This window comes from Mesoplodon densirostris, chromosome 11 (genome assembly GCF_025265405.1).
Source record: "Mesoplodon densirostris isolate mMesDen1 chromosome 11, mMesDen1 primary haplotype, whole genome shotgun sequence".
NCBI lineage: Eukaryota > Metazoa > Chordata > Mammalia > Artiodactyla > Ziphiidae > Mesoplodon > Mesoplodon densirostris.
The window spans coordinates 78641539-78660585 of NC_082671.1; the positions used below are offsets into that span (position 1 = coordinate 78641539).

A 19047-nucleotide genomic window follows, 5' to 3' on the forward strand; every position below is an offset into this window, starting at 1 on the left:
AAATTGGTCCCGTGGCACACAGATAAGTTTCCAACAAGTTTGCTGAACAAACACTTCTGAGTCTTATCACCCCTTGCTTGGATTGCTGCAATGACTCCCTAACTGGTCTTTCTGCCCTTAGTTTTCCTCCCGTCAAATCAGTCTTTCACACAAGCCCTGAGGGGTCTGTGCCAAAGGGAAATCTGGCATCTGTGTGCTTAACACTCAGGGACTCCTTTTGTCTACAGGATACAGTGTAAACGCTTAGCACGCATGCAAGGCTTCAAAGGGTGGGGTGGGGGGATCTTGCTTATGTGTCCTTCCTGCTTTCATGCACATCCCAGCAACACCAAATCGCTTTGTTTTCTAGGCTGTTACACCCTTCTCAGGCTGTGTGTCCTGCCGGAGTGCTCCCACTCCCTCCTCACAGCTCAGGTGTGGCCTAGGCAGCCCTACCCGGCCTCTCTACTCACTCCCCCACCACAACCCATCGTACCAAAATGACCTCTTCAGGAGTTCTCCCCTCTGCCAGCTGGCACGCTCTCCTAGGACCTGGATCCCACCCTATTTCTCTCCCTTGTATTCCAGCACCTGGAACAGTGCCTCATTGTTGAACTGATTTTCTATCTATCTATCTATCTATCTATCTATCTATCTATCTATCTATCTATTTATGGCTGTGTTGGGTCTTCGCTGCTGCACGCAGGCTTTCTCTCTAGTTGCAGCGAGCGGGGGCTACTCTCTTTGTTGTGCTGCGCAGGCTTCTCACTGCAGTGGCTTCTCTTGTTGCAGAGCATGGGCTCTAGACGCGCGGGCTTCAGTAGTTGTGGCTCACGGGCTTAGTTGCTCCGTGGCATGTGGGCTCTTCCCAGACCAGGGCTCGAACCCGTGTCTCCTGCATTGACAGGAGGATTCTTAACCACTGCGCCACCAGGGAAGCCCGAACTGATTATTTTCTAAGTACCTACTTAATTCTAGAAACTGAGCTAGCCAAGAGAGCTATAAAGGTGATAACAACAGATACCTTGCTCTTCTAGCATCTCACATGCTGGAGATGAACCTGAAAACAAATCACTTAGGGCAACGTGATGAGGTTACTTAACATCTTTGAGTCCCAGTTTCCTCATCTGTGAAATGGGTTTACTAACACCTTTAGGGCTATTGATAGAAGAGGCAATGCATGAAAACAGCTGGCACAGTGATGGACACATAGGAAAAGCTCAGTACTTGGCAGATGATGACAGTGATGGAGATGGTGGTGACAACGACAATGACGAGGAGAGGCTGGGATGCAGCAGGACAAGTCCATGAACAGGTGACTCGAGTTCCATAGCAAGCGCTGTGATAGATTGAATAGGATGCGGGGGTCAGGGAGGAGGAAGTGACTAATTTTGCCTGAAGAAATATGGAACAGGTTCTAGGAGGAAGTAATGTTTAAGCTAATTCTAAAAGGATGCATATGTGATTCCCAGCCAGACAAATGACTGGGAGATCATTGACTGATTGAGCCTTAGGGGCTTTTATAGAGCAGTTGCTCCAACCAGGGACAATTTTGCCCACCCCCACCCCCTTGGGGACATCTGGCAGTGTCTGGAGACATTTTTGGTCATCACAACGGGGGTGAAGGTGCTACTGGCGTCTAGTGGATAGAGGTGACGGATGCTGCTCAACACGCTACAATGCACAGGACAGTACCTACAACAAAGAGTTATCCAGCCCCAAAGGTCAGTAGTGCCGAGGTTGAGGAAACTTGTTATGAAGAATCACTAAGGTAGATATAACCGTGAAACAATAGCTTATTTAAGACAATCAAATGACAGTTTCCTACTTAAACATCAACCTTCTCTGTAAGTACTGAGCTTCAGGATGGTGAATGTAAGGTGACAAAGAGGGAGACTGGCAACTCCTGGAAGTGATACAGTAGTCACTATTGAAAACCAATCTGGGGGCTTCTCTGGTGGCGCAGTGGTTGAGAGTCCGCCTGCTGATGCAGGGGACGTGGGAAGATCCCACATGCCGCGGAGCGGCTGGGCCCGTGAGCCATGGCCGCTGAGCCTGCGTGTCCGGAGCCTGTGCTCCGCAACGGGAGAGGCCACAACAGTGAGAGGCCCGCGTACCACAAAAAAAAAAAAAAAAAAAAAAAGAAAAAAGAAAACCAATCCTGCTGTACGTTATGTAAGTTCCATGTGAAGTCAATAGAAAGACAACTTTTACAAGTTACTTTTTATATTTCTCTCTGAAAGTCCCCTAAGTTGTTATGAGGCCAGTGATCCATTTTGTGTAAAGAGACTTGACTTGTCTTTCCTAAGGACGGCAGGAGAATTATATTTTAATGGTCTCTGTGCTGAATGGAATGTATGAGACATAAATATTCTTTAAATTTTTATTTAAAATCTTGGTCCACAAGTCTGAGACTTTATGAGACCATTTTCTGACTCATTTGGGCTACGGCCCATTCATAGCATCACCTCTTTTATAAACTGGTTCTTTAGTAGGTGTAAAGTTCTTCCCTGCTGTCCCAAGGCTTTTAAAACACCCACAAGCCACCTGCATTTTATGTTATGAGATGGAATTATTTATATTCAATGTTGGATAAAATTTAGTTAAATTATAAGGTGCCCCCAAAGTTCGGGGTGATAAATATTATAACAGAAGCATTCCAGGGCTCTCTGGGAGCCCAGAGGGAGGGGCACCTGAGTGGACCAGGAAGACAGGGGAGGCATCAGAGAGGTGAAGATACTCAAGTTGACACAGCAGGATCAGCGTGTTGGTCTGACTCAGAGGAGGTGGGGAGGGAAGGACGGTCTAAGCTGGAGGGATACCAGGGTATGTTTGAAGAACAATAAATAGCTCAATAGCACTAGAGCCAAGGGTGCGTTGATGGCAGTGGTGGAGGTAAAGCTGGCCCATGCACACCCTCTGCAAACAGCCATCTTCAGCCATCGCCTGGGGGGAGTGGTCCCGGGAAGAGCCTGTGCAGGTTCCGGAGGCTGGTTTGGAGCCCTCTGAGCAGAGAATGAGGTCCTGGGCACTTGAGTGGGGTCTCTGACGTGCCTTCTGGCTCTGGGAGATCACAGCCCCTTTGTCCTTCAGACTCCTTGCCCTAGTGTAGTCAGTGGAGGGCCAGAATGGGGTCCTCTAAAATGCAGTGCCCAGGGCAGGGGCCCCTGTTGCCCAGGTCTGAGGGTCACACTGCTGGGAACACATCTGGAAGCGGCTGAGCTGGGGTCTGAAGCTGGGTCTGTCTGGGAAAGCCCATGATCCTGCTGCATGGTGCCGAGGCACCGTATTGCTTTGGACAGGATTCTTGGGAAGATGGTTCCCACTAAGGAATCCTAACCTGCACACATCACATCTAAACACCGTCATTAGTGCTACTAATGTTCCCAGAGTCTCCAGATTTCAGTGCTGTTTCCTGTACATTTGTACAGTTGGAATGGAAACCACATTTTCCAGTATGCCTTCTCTGTCACGTCCAGGCTTTTCAGACTCAGATAAGAGATGAATGCTTTTCTCTTCTGTCATGCCTTAATTCCCACTCTGCTATGTAAAAATAGAAAGGCACAATTTTAACTGACAGGAAGCTAATGGTTCTTCTTAGTAATCATGAAAGTGTGGAGTGTAGAGTTTAAAGCAGGCTTATATACATTAACTTGTCAGCTCTGCCCAGGGAAATAGCTCCACCTGTCAGGGGAGGGAACTGTGGTTCCAGAAAGTTATGTGACTTGTCCAAGATCACCCCAGTTGTGAGTGGGGGAGCCCACACTGGAACCCAGTCTTCTTTACTGGGTGGTCTTCTCTGACTAATGCAGCATGATTTTGAATCCTCTGCATAGACTAACTGCCATTTTGAGGAGGCGTAAACAAAATAAATCCCTCTCCGGGGTGAACTAAATTATTGACAGCCCCATATTTTATCAATGTCACTCAGCCAGCCTTTAACATAGGCCTCTTCCCAGCTGAAGACAGTCAGGTTTTTGGGGGGGGCAGGTGTCGAGAGGTTTGTGAGTGACACACAGACCCCTAAAATTGATGGCTAGTTCCACTGACATTCTAGGCACAAGTTTTTTTGTTTTTTTTTTTGCGGTACGCGGGCATCTCACTGTTGTGGCCTCTCCCGTTGCGGAGCACAGGCTCCGGACGCGCAGGCTCAGTGGCCGTGGCTCATGGGCCCAGCCGTTGCGCGGCATGTGGGATCTTCCCGGACCGGGGCATGAGCCCGTGTCCCCTGCATCGGCAGGCGGACTCTCAACCACTGCGCCACCAGGGGAGCCCTAAGCACAAGTTTTAATGCAACTTCTATTATTCTGATGTTCCAGTTACATTCTTCTATTTTATCTTCTCAAACACAAAAGAAAGAAAGTGTTTAAAGTGTTCTACTCAAGCTTTCCCAGAGAATGGTACCAAGTGTGCAAGCTGGCTGGTTCGGTTGTCAGTGTCAGAACCTGGGTTTCAGGAGAGGACGTGCCCATATGCATAGCTGTGTAGGTGTGTACGTGCCTGTACATACGTCTGGGAGGGGTCTGCGTGTGCACGGTGTGTATGGAGTGATTTCTGTGTGCCAGGTTCCTCTCAGAGACTGATGAATGTAACCTTATTCAATCCTCATCACAGCCCTGGTTGGAGGCACAATTGTCCCCCTTTTACGACAGAGGAAATAGAAGTCACAGAGTAAGGGAAGCAGCAGAGCTGGGGCTTGAATCCAGGGGTTCTGACACTCAAACTCTTTCTGCTCCACCCACAGTGCATACAGATACACTTATCTGACCAGAGAGAACACAGTGATCGTAAAACCTATCTGGGCGAATCTACACATTCAAGACCCAGCTATAAAAGGAATGACAGAGCGGGGCTCTGGAAGCACAGAAACTGTTCCATGTCTACTGTGGTTTTGAGCTCACTACAGCAGAACAGGTTCTTTGCTGATGCTGGTGACAATGAGACCCGAAAGTGGAACCAAGATGCAAGCCTCCGTCTGGGAGTCAAAAGGCTTGGGTTCCAGGCTTGGTTCACCCACTGATAAAAAACAAAACACAGCTGGAGAGAAGTTTCCAGAACATTCTCTCATGCATCTTCCCAACAACAGTATGAAGTAGACGCCACTGTGCTCATTTTATACATGGAGAAACTGAGGCCAGAGAGACCTTGTCACATTCCCAAGGTCATGAATCTGATAGATACCAGTGTGGAGACTCAAACCCAGGTCTTTAAACTCTGAATAGCATCTTCCCACCAGGCAAGCTGCCTCTGCCTCAGGAATTTTCACACAAATATTTTAACTCACAGTCAACCCCTTCTTTTGAAACCTGGAGTCCGGGAAACACCACTCATGTGTATTCACTTACCCTAGTTTTCACTCTCCCATTGTTTTGCACCACTCACAAGCAATATTTCATAGATTGCGGAAACAGGCATATACATTAGAGGTCAAACCTCTGTCATCACCATAGACATCTGTTTTCCCAGTGACGGTGGATTCTTTCTCCCACGCTCTGATCACTTCATACCATGTTTTCAGGCCAGGTCAATATTTCAGGGTGCTGGCACGGTCATTATCAAGGAAACCATGACTGAACGATTCACTGATTATACAAAGATGTATCGAGTCCCTACTGCGCTCCTTGCATCGTGCTATGTGAGGGTGGTGCGAGGCTGAATAAGACACATTTCCTGTCCTCCCGAGCAGTTTCCCCATTGACTGGCCACCACCTTCACTGCCTGGAAAGATGGTGGTGGAATTGGAAAGCCTTACTTGGTGCGACCTGGCGCGATGGTGGTGCAGTTCGCATCCCGGTGGCAGGGGTTCTCCGACTCACAGACGTCGGTCACACTGCACCCCACTCCAGGGACCAAGTTGCGGTAGTGTTCGGCACACTCGCAGTGAGCCTTCAGCCGATGGGAAGAGAAGAGCAGAGAGGGTTCTCGTTAGTCACTTAGGCTGGCGTTCTTCTTAAATTCCTATCTTTATTCTGCCATAAAAGCTGACTTGGGGGCTTCCCTGGTGGCACAGTGGTTGAGAGTCTGCCTGCCGATGCAGGGGACACGGGTTCGTGTCCCGGTCCGGGAAGATCCCACGTGCCGCGGAGCGGCTGGGCCCATGAGCCATGGCCGCTGAGCCTGCGCGCCCGGAGCCTGTGCTCCGCAACGGGAGAGGCCACAACAGTGAGAGGCCCACGTGCCGCAAAAAAAAAAAAAAAAAAAAAAAAAAAAAGCTGACTTGGGGTAGGTCTAAAGTGTGGGCTGAAACTAAAATTTGTCAGCAGATCCAGAACTGGAAATCATGTTCACATCTCATCTGTTTGGAAACTCATACACCTTGCTTGTAGTTCACACTTTCAGTTCTTTGGTTTGCTCACCCTGGGCCTCCCTGGCACCATACTTCCCGCTTTTAGATTTAGGTGAGTAGAGACTGAGGCTCAGATGGGAGGTATTATTTCTCTAGAATAGTGGTTTTCAACCGGGAGTCTCAACCCAAGGGACACTAGGCTTGTAGACATTTTTGATTGTGACAACAGGGTTGGGGGACAGTGCCACAAGAGGCCAGGGATGCTGTTAAGCATCATACAATGCACAGGATACTTCCTACAACAAAGAATTCTCAGGTCCAAAACGCTAACCATGCCGAGGATGAGGAACCCTGTTCTGGAATAATGAATGCACTGCTTCTGTGTGAACGATGGAGGGGTTCTAAGACTTGAAAATATGCCTGGGACCCATTTTTAAAGTGACAACGTATATGTTTTAATCTCGCTCCCAAGGTCCTGGGGCTTTGGTTCATGATGTAACATGACTTTTCCCATAAGGGACCTCATTTAGAGGATGAGAATTTAGCCCTTTGAATTTCTTACAAGCCAGCCTCAGAAACTGATAGCAGAAATGTCATGTGATGTATTCTTTTTCTCGGACATGAGATCGGCTGGATTCTCTGCAGGGGACTCCAGGAGCATCCCCATGGAGTGCAGATTAGACTGCTGGGGACCCATGACTGGGTCTGGTCAGACACTGAAGGCTTTCCTTTCACCCAGGCAGCAGTAGTCTCTTGTATGGATGGGTTTCCTCCACTGGACACTTGACATGCAGTTGTGGCTGCAGTAGGCACCCACTAAATATTTGGTGGGTGAATGAGATATTGAGGAAAGGGCTCTTTGATCTGGACTCTGTAGCAAAGGTCTCCTGACTAGGCTGAATTTTACCAGTCAAGGTCATGACATGATTTAGAGAATCACATATGTCTCACTCCAGAGTATCTTCATTGCTCCCTATAAATCTGTCTGTGCTGCCTGACATTTTATCAGCATTCATCCCTTTGGGACAGAGTTTTTTGGTCCTAAGAGTCCCCTCTCACTTTGAAAAGACATTAGAGAGACGGGAGGAATGCAGGTGAAAGTCAATGACATATTTTCCCAAGACTTCATTAACCGTTAATTTGTTAATAGAATTCAAGCTATGTGTACATATGTTGTCAATCATCAAACAGGACTGGGATGGAGGAGACAGTGACGCTTTGACAGGAGAGCTGGGAAAGGGCGAGTTCAGAGGGTGGATCACGGCTCCCCGAGGTGGACCCCAAGCACACGGAGGTCTGTCTGGACAGGAAGCCCGACCTGAGCATGGAAAGGGAGAACTCAGACGGCACAGTTTTACCTTCAGCGGGTGGTCCTACTTCTATTCTCATCAGTCCCAACATCATTAGCTCACCTGTCCGGGCCCATCATATCTGCACACCGTGGACTCTGTAGGGCAGTTTCCAAAGTTAACTTGGCAGGGGTCCACTGGTAAGCACACCTGGCCGTCCCCGTGGTAGCCTTCTTGGCACGTGCAACTGTGCTGATTTGGTCCTAGGTAGGTGCACCGAGCGTGAGGGTGGCAGATATTTTGTGAACATGGGTTGATGGCTGGAGAAGCAATGACAAAATAAGGTGGTTACCACACTCAGGGAAGGAGGAGAACTGAACTGTGAAGGGATTGCAAATCACAGCTTATCCAAGCTGCAAAGGCAATTCAACAGTTTCAAGAGAGAGTAAAAAACATTTCATCTTACCCTCCTGATCACCCCCACTGACCAAAAAGATTTACATATGGCCATTAGAAATTATAATTACAAGTACTGTGATGATGTATTATTATGCCATGCTGTGTGGATTTAAGTATAAAATCGCATGAAAGAAAGCACTAATATTAATAGAATTTATAATACGTACTGGGCCCTTTTCTAAGCATTTGCCATATGTGAATTCAGTTAATCCTTACAACCCTCTAGCGTAGTTACTATTATTATCCCCATTTCATAGATAGGAAACTGGAGGCACAGGTAGGTTAAAGAATTTGTCCAAGGTCATACTGTTAGTAACAGGCAGACCTGGGATTTATAGCCAGGCAGTCGGGCTCCAATAGCATGTTCATAACCACACCCAACCACTCATGAAGTGAAAGAGCATGAAAGGAAGTAAGGGGACTTCCCTGGTGGCGCAGTGGTTAAGAATCCGCCTGCCAAGGCAGGGGACATGGGTTCGATCCCTGGTCCGGGAAGATCCCACATGCTGCAGAGCAACTAAGCCCGTGCACCACAACTACTGAGCCTGAGCTCTAGAGCCCGCGAGCCACAACTACTGAGCCCACGTGCAACAACTACTGAAGCCCGCATGCCTAGAGCCCGTGCTCCGCTACAAGAGAAGCCACAGCAATGAGAAGCCCACGCACTGTGATGAAGAGTAGCCCCCGCTCACCACGACCAGAGAAAAGCCCGCGCACAGCAGCAAAGACCCAACGCAGCCCAAAATAAATAAATAAAACAAATTTATTAAAAAAAAAAAGAAAGGAAGGGAGGAAGGGAGGAAGGAAGAAGGAAGTAAGAAACAAACTACATTCTATCTTAAGATTGATTTAGGTGATATAGAAGAAGAAAAATGTACAGTTACCAGGGGGGAAAGTGGAGGGGGAAGGGATAAATTGGGAGACTGGGACTGACACATACACACTCCTATATATAAAAGAGATAACTAATAAGAACCTATTGTATAGCACAGGAAATTCTATTCAATACTGTGTAATGACCTATATGGGAATAGAATCTAAAAGAAAGAGTGGATATATGTATAACTGATTCACTTTGCTGTACAGCAGAAACTAACACAACATTGTAAATCAATTATACTCCAATAAAAATTAATTTAAAAAGTGTAAAAATCTATATACGTGCTTTGATAACAAGAGAACTTGCCATTTATTGAAGAGCTACCACGTGATGAGCATTTTGCTTAGAATTTTTAATATTATGTCATGCAGCTACACAGAGCGAAATGGAAGTGGTCATTGTGTTAATATTAAGAAGGTTGTGAGGTTTTTTTCTGTTGAGGAATCTAACCATCCCAATGAATAAACCAGCAGGATCGAAGTTCTACTCACGCTCGCAGTGTCTGCCATCGCCTGTGTAACTGGGGATGCATTTGCATTCTAGTTTTGTTTCACCTTCGCTGGAAGGTGAGCATCTGGAATTTTCTGGGCAGACCAAGGCTGCACATGCTGGGATGGCTGGAAAGGAAGGTTGTTGAGGTAATGGCCTTAGTAGAACCACCAGTTCTAAAAAAACTCAACAAATGCTATATCCCCTATTATGACAAAAGTGACAAAGATTCACTGTAACAATTCAAAAAATACTGAACGAGTAAAGCAAAAAGTAGCTGTCTTCTTATTCTCATTCTCCCATCCCACTCCCACAATAACCAATGTTAACAACCAATATAATACATTTATGTGTAAGATTTTCAAAAGATGAAATGGAATCCTGTTAAAATATTTAGGAACTTGATTTTTAATTTAACAATATATTATGGAGGTAGGTAAGGGTGTACCTTAATGTCTAATGACTGCATAGTATTTTATAAGATAGATGGGGCTTAGATGGCTGTTAAAAACCATAGTCTGGCATAATTAGCCAACTTGCAAAACGAACAAGTTGGGCTGACACAGTCACGTGGTTGCTGCTAGAAGATATGAGATGCCTGGGTCAGAGATAAAGGACCATTTATCACTCACATCAGGAGCAGTAGCCAGAATGTCAGCATTTTTGGACCAGTTCTTCCAAGCCCCGGTTCCCACAGGGCAATGCAAAGAGGGCCATACTTAGACCTGAACAGGCAGTGGATTTCATTACAGAAGAGGAGCCCTGAGCTTAGGGAACTGAAATGCTTTTTAGTTTGTTTTTAAATAATAGGCAATGTATTACTTAGGGCCCAGGCAAGAGAGAGAAACCATGCAACTATTTGAACAGTGAAAATTTTAGTGTAAAGATTCATGAACAGAGTGAAATAACAGGGAATTGGCTCCTGACAGCTACAAAGAGCTCAAAAGAATAAAGGAATGGAAGAAAAATAAAGAGCAACCACTCTGCTCGGGTTAAGATAAGAGTAAGTCCTCCCCTTCCAGAGCTGAGACCCGGATGTCACTGGCAAGGACATGGCCTTGGTCACTCTACAGCAGAGAGGTTGCTGAGGTGTCCGCTGGTGACACCTGCTGGAGGCCATCCCTCTGGGGCCCCAGGGAAGGTCATCCACAGGAAGCTGCCAAGCCTGGGAAAGCGGCTTGCCTCTGGATGCTACTGGAAGCAGGAGCTGAGAAGCCCACCTTCTCAGAAGCGCGGTGTACTCCTGTGCGCGACTGGGGCAGGGGTGGTCTCAGGGGCCAGCTGTGTGGCATGGAGGTGGGTGGTCAGCTCTCTGGATGGCTGGTCCTGAGGGGCCCTTGCTGTGCATGGGGCTGAGGGGAGGGTGTGCAGAACAGCTCCTGAACTGGGCCACCAGCCTGCACTGTCTAGGGCTCCTGGCTATGCTCTGCCGCCTGAGTCAAGCACTAGACAAGGTATGCAGTGGTCAAATACTGGAGGATGCTAAGCCTTGCCAGAACCTAGTGCTGGAGAAACTGTGCAGGGCTGAGCAATGGAGCAAAGCCGTGTTCTTCAGGCGCCTGGTGAGTGAGCTAACCCAGAAACGAGAAGAGAAAACCCTTGCTTCTTCAGTGTCCCTTTAGCACCCTCTATTGGTAAGGCTTCACATCTTACTGGCTGACAAATGAGAACTATTCCAAAGCCCACCTCCATATTCACAGAGCAGGCAAAAAGGGTGAATTTGGAGCTGAGAGGCAATCCACTGATAACTGGCACAGGCAGAAAGTGTGCCCGCACTTGTTCCTGAGGGAGGTCCTATATCTTCCAAGGCTGTTCGCTCTACAAACATCCTTGTAAAGATGTTGGAACAAAGGTCAGTTTGCTGCTCTCAAGATGTGCACAAATGTGATGTATGCGTTTGTCTCCCAACAGTGGCTAGTGGAACAAAAAATTCATAGAGAATATCCCCTCACCTCTTCCATAAAGTAGAACTGTTGCTGAGAAGGGGCTGCCCTTTCAGGATCACGTGTTCCACCCCTCTTTGCATCCAGGTGGGGTTATATGACTAGTCTACGTAGATGGAATACTGGAAGTTCTCTGTATTATTCTGGACTTTACAAGCAGATGCTTCTCTACACTCTCTCCCTCCTCCCATGGCTCAAAGCAGAGCACTTGGAGGTGCTACAGAATGGCAGATGCAGGCAATGGAAGGCTCTGGATCCCTAAACACCACGTGGTGGGGAGCCAGGAACACCCACATTGGACTGTTACATTAGTAAGAAATATACCTCTGTTGTGTTAAGCCAGAGGTCACCCAAATTCCCAGGTCACGGTGCCCTTAGTGTTTCAGTATTTTTTTCACGGGACCCCAATACAAAAGAAATATCTACCGGTTCATTTACTAAGTTGTTAGAACCAAAGAATTCAGTAACTATTTATGTCATGATAACGTAGTAGCCATCTGAAAAAGTAATATGGTTAGTAGGAAGATTAAATATTTTATTTCGTTCTTAAACAACCACATTTACTTACTAACAGGACATGTGAGCTTGTTGGAGATGGCACAACTTCTTCAGCCTTGGAATCAGATTGGAAACTACCACCCTCCTTCCAGTTAAAATGATTTTTGCATGGTACGTACTTTTTACCACAGTGACCACTGGAAATGCAGCTTTGTAAAGAAATCATACCATTGGACAAAATGTAGTGCTACCTAATGTTGAAATTGTGCACTAACTCAGGCTAACATTTCATACGATATTCTACAGATGTACCACCATTTCCCTCAGAAATTAAAAATATCCCATAGCAGCCCTGTGAATTTGATGGGGGTACTTTGGGATGCTTTGGTGCAGTTTTGGAACTGTAGTGTTAAGCCACTGGATTTTTGTGTTGATTTCTTTCAGCAGCTAGCATTCTTCTAACTAGAATAGGATGTACCACACTTCACTCAATCACTTCCTACTCATGGACATTCAAGTTGTTTCCAGCTTGCTTTTTTCTTAAAAACAATACTATCAGGAGTTTCTCTGTACATGTATTCTCACCTACCCACCCCTCCAGTCCTCCAGGTAAATTCCTAGAATTGGGGCTGTAGCCTCAAACTGTAAGCATCATTTAAAATTTAATTGATATATTTCCCTCATAGATTGTAGCAATTCACATCCCCACTGACAGTACCGTAATTTTTCTCACACGCACAGATAGATATTACCTAGCTTTTCAACCTGTGTAACACAGTGGGCAAAAAAACAGAACCAAACCAAAACAAAACCTCCCAAACTCCAAAGTACTACTTCATTATGGTTTTAATTTGCATTTCTGTGACTCCTAGTGGGGTTATGCACCTCTTCTATGCTTGTTGGCCAGTTTTCATTTCTTCCTGAGAATTAGCTGCTCCTTGACCGATTTTAAAGGTGGGCTCATGGACTTTCTATTATAAAAACGTTTCTGCCATGCAGATTGCAAATATTTTTGTCCCAGTCTATTTATCTTCTGACTCAATAGAATTATTTTGTCATTTGGAAGCAAATCTTTTCATGCTGTCTATTAGGCTGGCTTCTGAGGTGGATCTCAGGTCTTATTAAAAAGGGTTTTTTGTTTGTTTCTGTTTGTGTGTTTTGCTCGTGAGTCCACTGGGCAGTACAGGAGTAGCTGGGGAAGGAGGCTGACTGAGGGCTATGGAAGGGGTCCACCCCAACCACCTGAGTTTCATTCTGCCGTTGATTCATATTGGTTGTTTGCATGCCTGTCTCTTCCACAGGAAGAAGGCAGAGGCTGTCTTTTATTCATCTGCCTTTCTACCACTGCTCTTATCTTCTCAACGACTTTCAATAAAGCGAGTTTGAATTTGCTGAATTTGATTCTTGTCTAATCCCTTTATTTTATAGACCAGGAGAATAAAATCCAGAGGATAACTTAGGTGAAGCTATTGTCACAGGTAGCATGTCCAATTTCCTAATGGCTAAGCTCCAAATTCACCCTTCATCACCTGCTCTGTGATAACGGGCTGGACTCTGAACATTTCTCCTTTGCAAGGATATGTTAATCATGGCCAGTAGAGGGCGCTGGAGGGCCACCACAGGAGGGAGGGGCTCCGCTTGCCGGTTCTGTTGTGCAGTGCTGTGCTTCTGCTGTGTTTGCTGCTGTTGCACAGCCTGCCTGTGGTGTGGGTGTGTGAGGACATCCAGTGATGCCCTGTCCCAACTGTGCACTCAGAGTGCACAGTGCATCGGTGACCTTGCATCCCTGGCCTGGACCCAGTGGCCACCTTCCCACAGCCCTCCCCACGCACAGACATTGAAGGTTCCAGGTTTAGCACCCATGGTGCCCCAACTCCCTCTGTCCACTTGCCCCCCAGCCTCGGCTCATCAGTGCCCTGAAGGGTTGTTGCCTGCCTGCTGGGTGACTGTATTCCCAGGCTGGCGTGGGCAAACCAGCAAACTTCTCCCCTACTAAGTGGGCTGCCACCACCCCTTCTCCAGCAAGATTTGAGCCAAGCCTTGGGGATGGCTGTCCCCTTCCAAGTTTGCCCTTCTTTATTATGCCCCATCAGCCCTACAGTTCATTTTGCATTTTTAGAGCCACTCTCCTATCATAGCTTACTAATTCTTTATATTAAACTTCCCTTGCTGCAATCACCCTGTGGTCTCTATCTTTTGATTAAAACCAGTGGGATCGATTGTTTAGAGAATTTCAATGACTTGAGTCCCAGCTCACTTATTTACTATTTTGTGAACTCTGGTGAATAATTTAGCCTTGGTGAGCCTCCATTTCCTGTTGATGTGCTCTGTCTTTGAGACCTATAATGGAGAACATGCCTTATCTCCCTTTTCAGGTACCTAACTCGTTGCAATGGCCCCAATATCTTCCTCTCCAGTCTATCTTCCCACTGCCACAAGCTTGGCTTTCCTAAAACATAGCTACAGCCATGTCACTGCATTGTTCCCAAGTCTTCCGTGACTTCCAATATTCTACACGATCTCTTCCCTCTCCTCCCTTCCCCTCCCCTCTCCTCCCTTCCCCTCCCCTCCCCTTCTCTCCCTTCCTCTCTTTTTGTCCCCTTTCTTTTTAAATTTTTGCCTATCTTCCAGCAAAACATTTGATGGCACGTCACACATGTAGAGCCCCAGTACACGCACGCAAAACTGAAATGCATATGTCTGTGCCCGTCTGATCTGGTGTGGTATTAAGGGAACTAGCGGTACTTACGCTTGTCACAGTTGGGGCCGGTGTACCCAGAGTAGCACTCACAGGTGCCATCGCCATGTATTCCACTGTTGCATACTCCATGCACACAGCTGCACACTGCAGACAGAAAATGGGAATTTTTCGTTACCTGATGTAGACTTCCTCCAAAGATTCTGGAAGGATACTGTTTCAGATAGTGTTTATTGAGATTCTGCTTGATGAAGTGGGGAAAACCATGGGTTTGAAGCCCTAGAGACCCTAGTTTGAACCTTGGCTTCTTTTTATTAGTTAGTTTACAGTAAGTCCACACATACGAACAAGTTCCATTCCGAGAGTGGGTTTGTAAGACCAATTTGTTCATAAGTCCACCAAAGTTAGCCTAGGTACATAACTAACACAATTGGCTATATAGTACTGGACTGTAATAGGTTATAATAATTTTCACACAAATAATACATAAAAACAAACACAAAAAATAAAGAAAATGTTTTTAATCTTATAGTACAGTCCCTTGAAAAGTACAGTAGTACAGTACAACAGCTGGCATACAGGGGCTGGCATCGAGTGAACAGGTGAGAAGAGTGACTGACTGGAGGAGGGAGAGGAGGTGGGAGATGGTAGAGCTGAAGGATCGTCAGCAACAGGAGATGGAGGGCAAGCTGCAATTTCACTCACGCCTGACGTTGATGGCACAGCTTCTGGTTCCTTGCTGGCACCAGATGCATGTTCACATCTTTGAAAGTTTGCAGCTTGAAGGTTCGAACTCTAAAGTTGTTACATGTCCCACCTCAATCCCCTGTCCTTCATCTCCACAGGAACTCATCTTGTTTTGCCTGGACTATTGCAGTAGCACTTCACCTGGACTCGTTGTTCGATTTCTCACCTCTCCATTTTATCCATTTCATTTGATCAGTAATGGTATCAAGGTGATCTTCCTCCAAATATCTCAGTGACTCCCAATTGCTAACCAAATGAAATCTAAATTCCTCTGGCAAACAAGGGCCTCTCCACGCTGACTCCAACCTTTAAAAATGTTCATTTTCATCTTTTGCCACTTCATTTTATATGTCTTAGGATCTAAGTGCATGGGATGACTCACTAGAGTTCATCTTCCTTCAAAACACATGTTGAACATCTACTACCTACAGGGCACTGTGCTTGGGATTCATGACCCAAAGTCCCTGCCCCCAAAGCGCTCACAGTCCGAAGGCAGAAGAAAGCAGCCCATCATAATGAGGTGTGATAGATGCTAAGATGTGACGGGTCAATAGCAACGGGGGCTGGCCAGGAAGAGATGGGGGGAGCTGGTCTGGGAAGGACCACGCCCTGTGGAAGCAGCAGGACACGCGTCCTGTACTTTCACTCCTCCACGCTCTTGCCCCCACTCTGCTCCCTTCTGCATGCAGCTGAAATCCAGCTGAAATCCTCCTCATCCTTCGAGGCCAGCTAAAGCCCCTCTCCTCGTTGGTGCCGTCTCAGAGGTGCCAAAACAGAATGTGTGCTCCTCTGGGCAGCACTTTCTTTGTACCTCATTCACTATCACCTCCTGCTGCAACGACTACTTTTGCCATGCCAGCCAGCCAAGTACCACGAGGAACACAACAGTGGTCAAAGTCGGCAGCAGGGGCGAGGGGTCATGAAGAAGCCGCAGTAGCCACTCGTGTTAACCGGGAGAGATGGCCGTTGGGTTGCCCACTGTCACTGTTTATTTCTCTATTCAGACAGGATAAGGCAGTGGCCTAGTTTTCGTCTTGTTCCAGTGCAGATAGAGCGAGCCATTGATGGTGACGTTCTATGAAATTGCAGGCCAGCGACCAGCCGACAGCTGTCAGGGCTGCGTTTTTCTCTCTCAGTCTGGTGAGGTATTACATATGGAAAATGGGAGACAACAAGCTCCAGCGCTCATTCAAATTACTGAAGAATTAAATTGGATTTGCAATTGTCATCCTCCCTTTAAAAACTGATTTGCTGTTGTTTCTGTTAGCAAAGCACTTTGATGTCCACCCATGGCTGTAGCTTTTGGAATAGATGAGTTCCAGAAGGAAGTCACATTCATCGTGGAGATAACAGGGGTGAGGAGGGGGTGTACGACGGGCTCAGCAGAGAAGACGCAAATTAACTCAGTTAAAAAATATCTACCCAGCTCCTACCTAGGGGCGGGCACTGGATTAGGCACTGGGTGTACAAATAAGAGTAACTTACAATATCTAAATTCAAGCGGCTCACAGTATGGTGGGGCAGCTGAACTCTAAGAGATACACTGCTTCTGCACGTCCTAAGTGCCGTCATGCAGCCCATGGAGAGGGTGTGGAGGCGGAAGGGGGAGTCAAATGTGACTCAGCCCCTGCTCCCAACTTGGATGCTGACTACAAGGGTTGTCCTTGTCACTGAGCCTCCCTTCCAGGCACGAGCCTCTCCCCAAGTCCTGTCTTTCAGCACAGCCCATGTACTGGATTAACTGATCTGGCACGGGTAGCTTTCGGGAGCCTCTCACACGCACTGCAGGGCCGCCAGCCACTGCCAAGAAAGTGCCCTTGAGAGGCAGAGGGATTCCCAAAGGTCATTTAAAGAGCCCTGGGTATTCGTTAAACCAGCTTCAGCAAATCTCTAGAGACATGTGACACTTGGGGTGTATGACTTTAAAGTAGCCAAAGCCACGGCCGTTGGGGTCAGAGCGACAGAGCACAGAGCCCCTGTGCCGTGCCCCTGGCAGAGTGAGCTGCCCTCTCTCATGTTCCCGTAGCATCCCACGTGTACCGTGCACATAGGCTCATAAACGTCTCCCACATTTCCAGCTCCTTGGGAGTGGGGACCTAATCTCTCCCCTCTTTGGAGGCCCATCACCTGTCACGGGTCTAATGCATGGTGGGTGCCTGCCGGGGCCGAATGGTGCAGTGGTTTTGTGCCCAGGTTCTGGAGTCAGACACTTGGGGTCAAACCCTGCCTCTGTCCCTGTAATAGCTGTGTGACCTTGAGCAACCTCTCTGCTTCTTCATCCATAAAATGAGGAACCCAGCTTGCAGAGGTTTTCCAAAGACATTCTGCATGCCAAACCTTGTGCACTGCCTGGTGCCCGGCAGACACTCAGCAAATGCTAGCTACTGCGATTAGCAAGACATGATTGTGGGATCGATTGGGGTCATGTTAGAGAAAGTGGGCTTTGCCTTTTGCCCTCACCTGGAGTGAGGCACTGAGCTGGCGAGGGCCTTGGCAGCTAAGATGAACACCCTTGGCGGATGCAGCTTGAAATCATCTCTAAGCAAATCGAGAGTCAGGCAGGAGAGTGCTCCGGCAGCAGGGTAAAGTCAGCGTTAAAAATAAACTGCAACTCAGCGCTGTCCTACTTACAGGCAGAATTGCCACCGCCAACGACCACTGCCTCATGGGTGAAACAACACTGGCACCCAGTGGATGCCTGGCTGAAAAGGTTTCCAGGTTCCCCTACGGGAACCTGCCAATGGGAAATGACCAGCCATCCCTGAGCCATCATTCATTCGTTCATAGGTGAATGAATGTTCAGCTTACTGTGGGGTTGCTCTTGTCCTAGCTTAATACTTGCTTCTATTGAGTGCTTATGACTTGCCGCTAGCAGGTTTTCTACGAGTCAATCCCACGAGGCACGTATTATTATTCCTGTTTTGTAGATGAGGAGGGCTTAGAGAGGTTACATAGCTTGCCCCAGGTCCCACAGCAACTGGGCTTGGTTTCAAACTCAGGCCAGCTGACTTGAAGCCTGCTCTCTTAGACATTATGTCCTAGAGCTGTGCTATCCAATATGGTAGCCACTAGCCACGTGAGGCTATTTAAATTTAAACTGAGTAACACGGGCTAAAATGTAACCTTCAGTTCCTCAGTTGCACTAGCCACATTTCAGGTACTCAATGGCCACACGTGCCTTGCGGCTACCATGTTGGATAGTGCAGGTCAGGACATTTTATCATCTCCCAAAGTTCTGTTGGAACCCAGAACGAAGTCTTAGCTCCCTGAGTCTCAGTTTAGGTTTCCAATTTTCTTACTTAAAAACTTGGGTTTCCAAACCCTTTTGCTTGCCCTTTCTCCATGGCACAAACAAGTGTAAAGGGAAGCCACTTTCTAAATTTAGAAATGTTTGGAATCTCCATGTACATCTGTGCTCACTGGCAACCAACACCAGTTTCTTGGAGGCAACATGAGCTCATCTTCTTTCTAAATTTTCATCCACAAACAATTACTTGGCTTTCTTGGTGAGTAAGCAGTGTTGGTTGCTGTCTTTCTTCCTATTTCAATATTTATTCAAAATATGTGATTTAAATTCTATTATGGTAGGGAAGGGCCAATTTGAAAGACATGTTCTTTATAAATGATTGGTTATACTTAATAGTTTACTGTCCTTTAATATAATGTAATGTTAAAAAAACACTCAGAATGCTAACATCTGTTTTAAATTTGCTTTTGCTAACACTCTTATGAAATAATCTTTTATAAAGTGGTGGATGAAGAAAAACCTAAGATTGGGG

At 46.8% G+C, this 19047-nt stretch overlaps 1 protein-coding gene across 1 annotated transcript in view; it reads right to left on the reverse strand.

Annotated features, from left to right (window-relative positions):
• The window catches only part of STAB2 (stabilin 2), a 155785-nt gene that overhangs the window by 111155 nt on the left and 25583 nt on the right, over window positions 1–19047 (reverse strand). Inside the window, exons 6-9 of the mRNA XM_060112405.1 lie at window positions 14573–14668; window positions 9385–9510; window positions 7678–7874; window positions 5732–5865 (exon numbers count right to left, since the gene is read on the reverse strand). Coding sequence (XP_059968388.1) covers window positions 5732–5865; window positions 7678–7874; window positions 9385–9510; window positions 14573–14668 — 553 coding nt within the window. The remainder of the gene's footprint in view (window positions 1–5731; window positions 5866–7677; window positions 7875–9384; window positions 9511–14572; window positions 14669–19047) is intronic.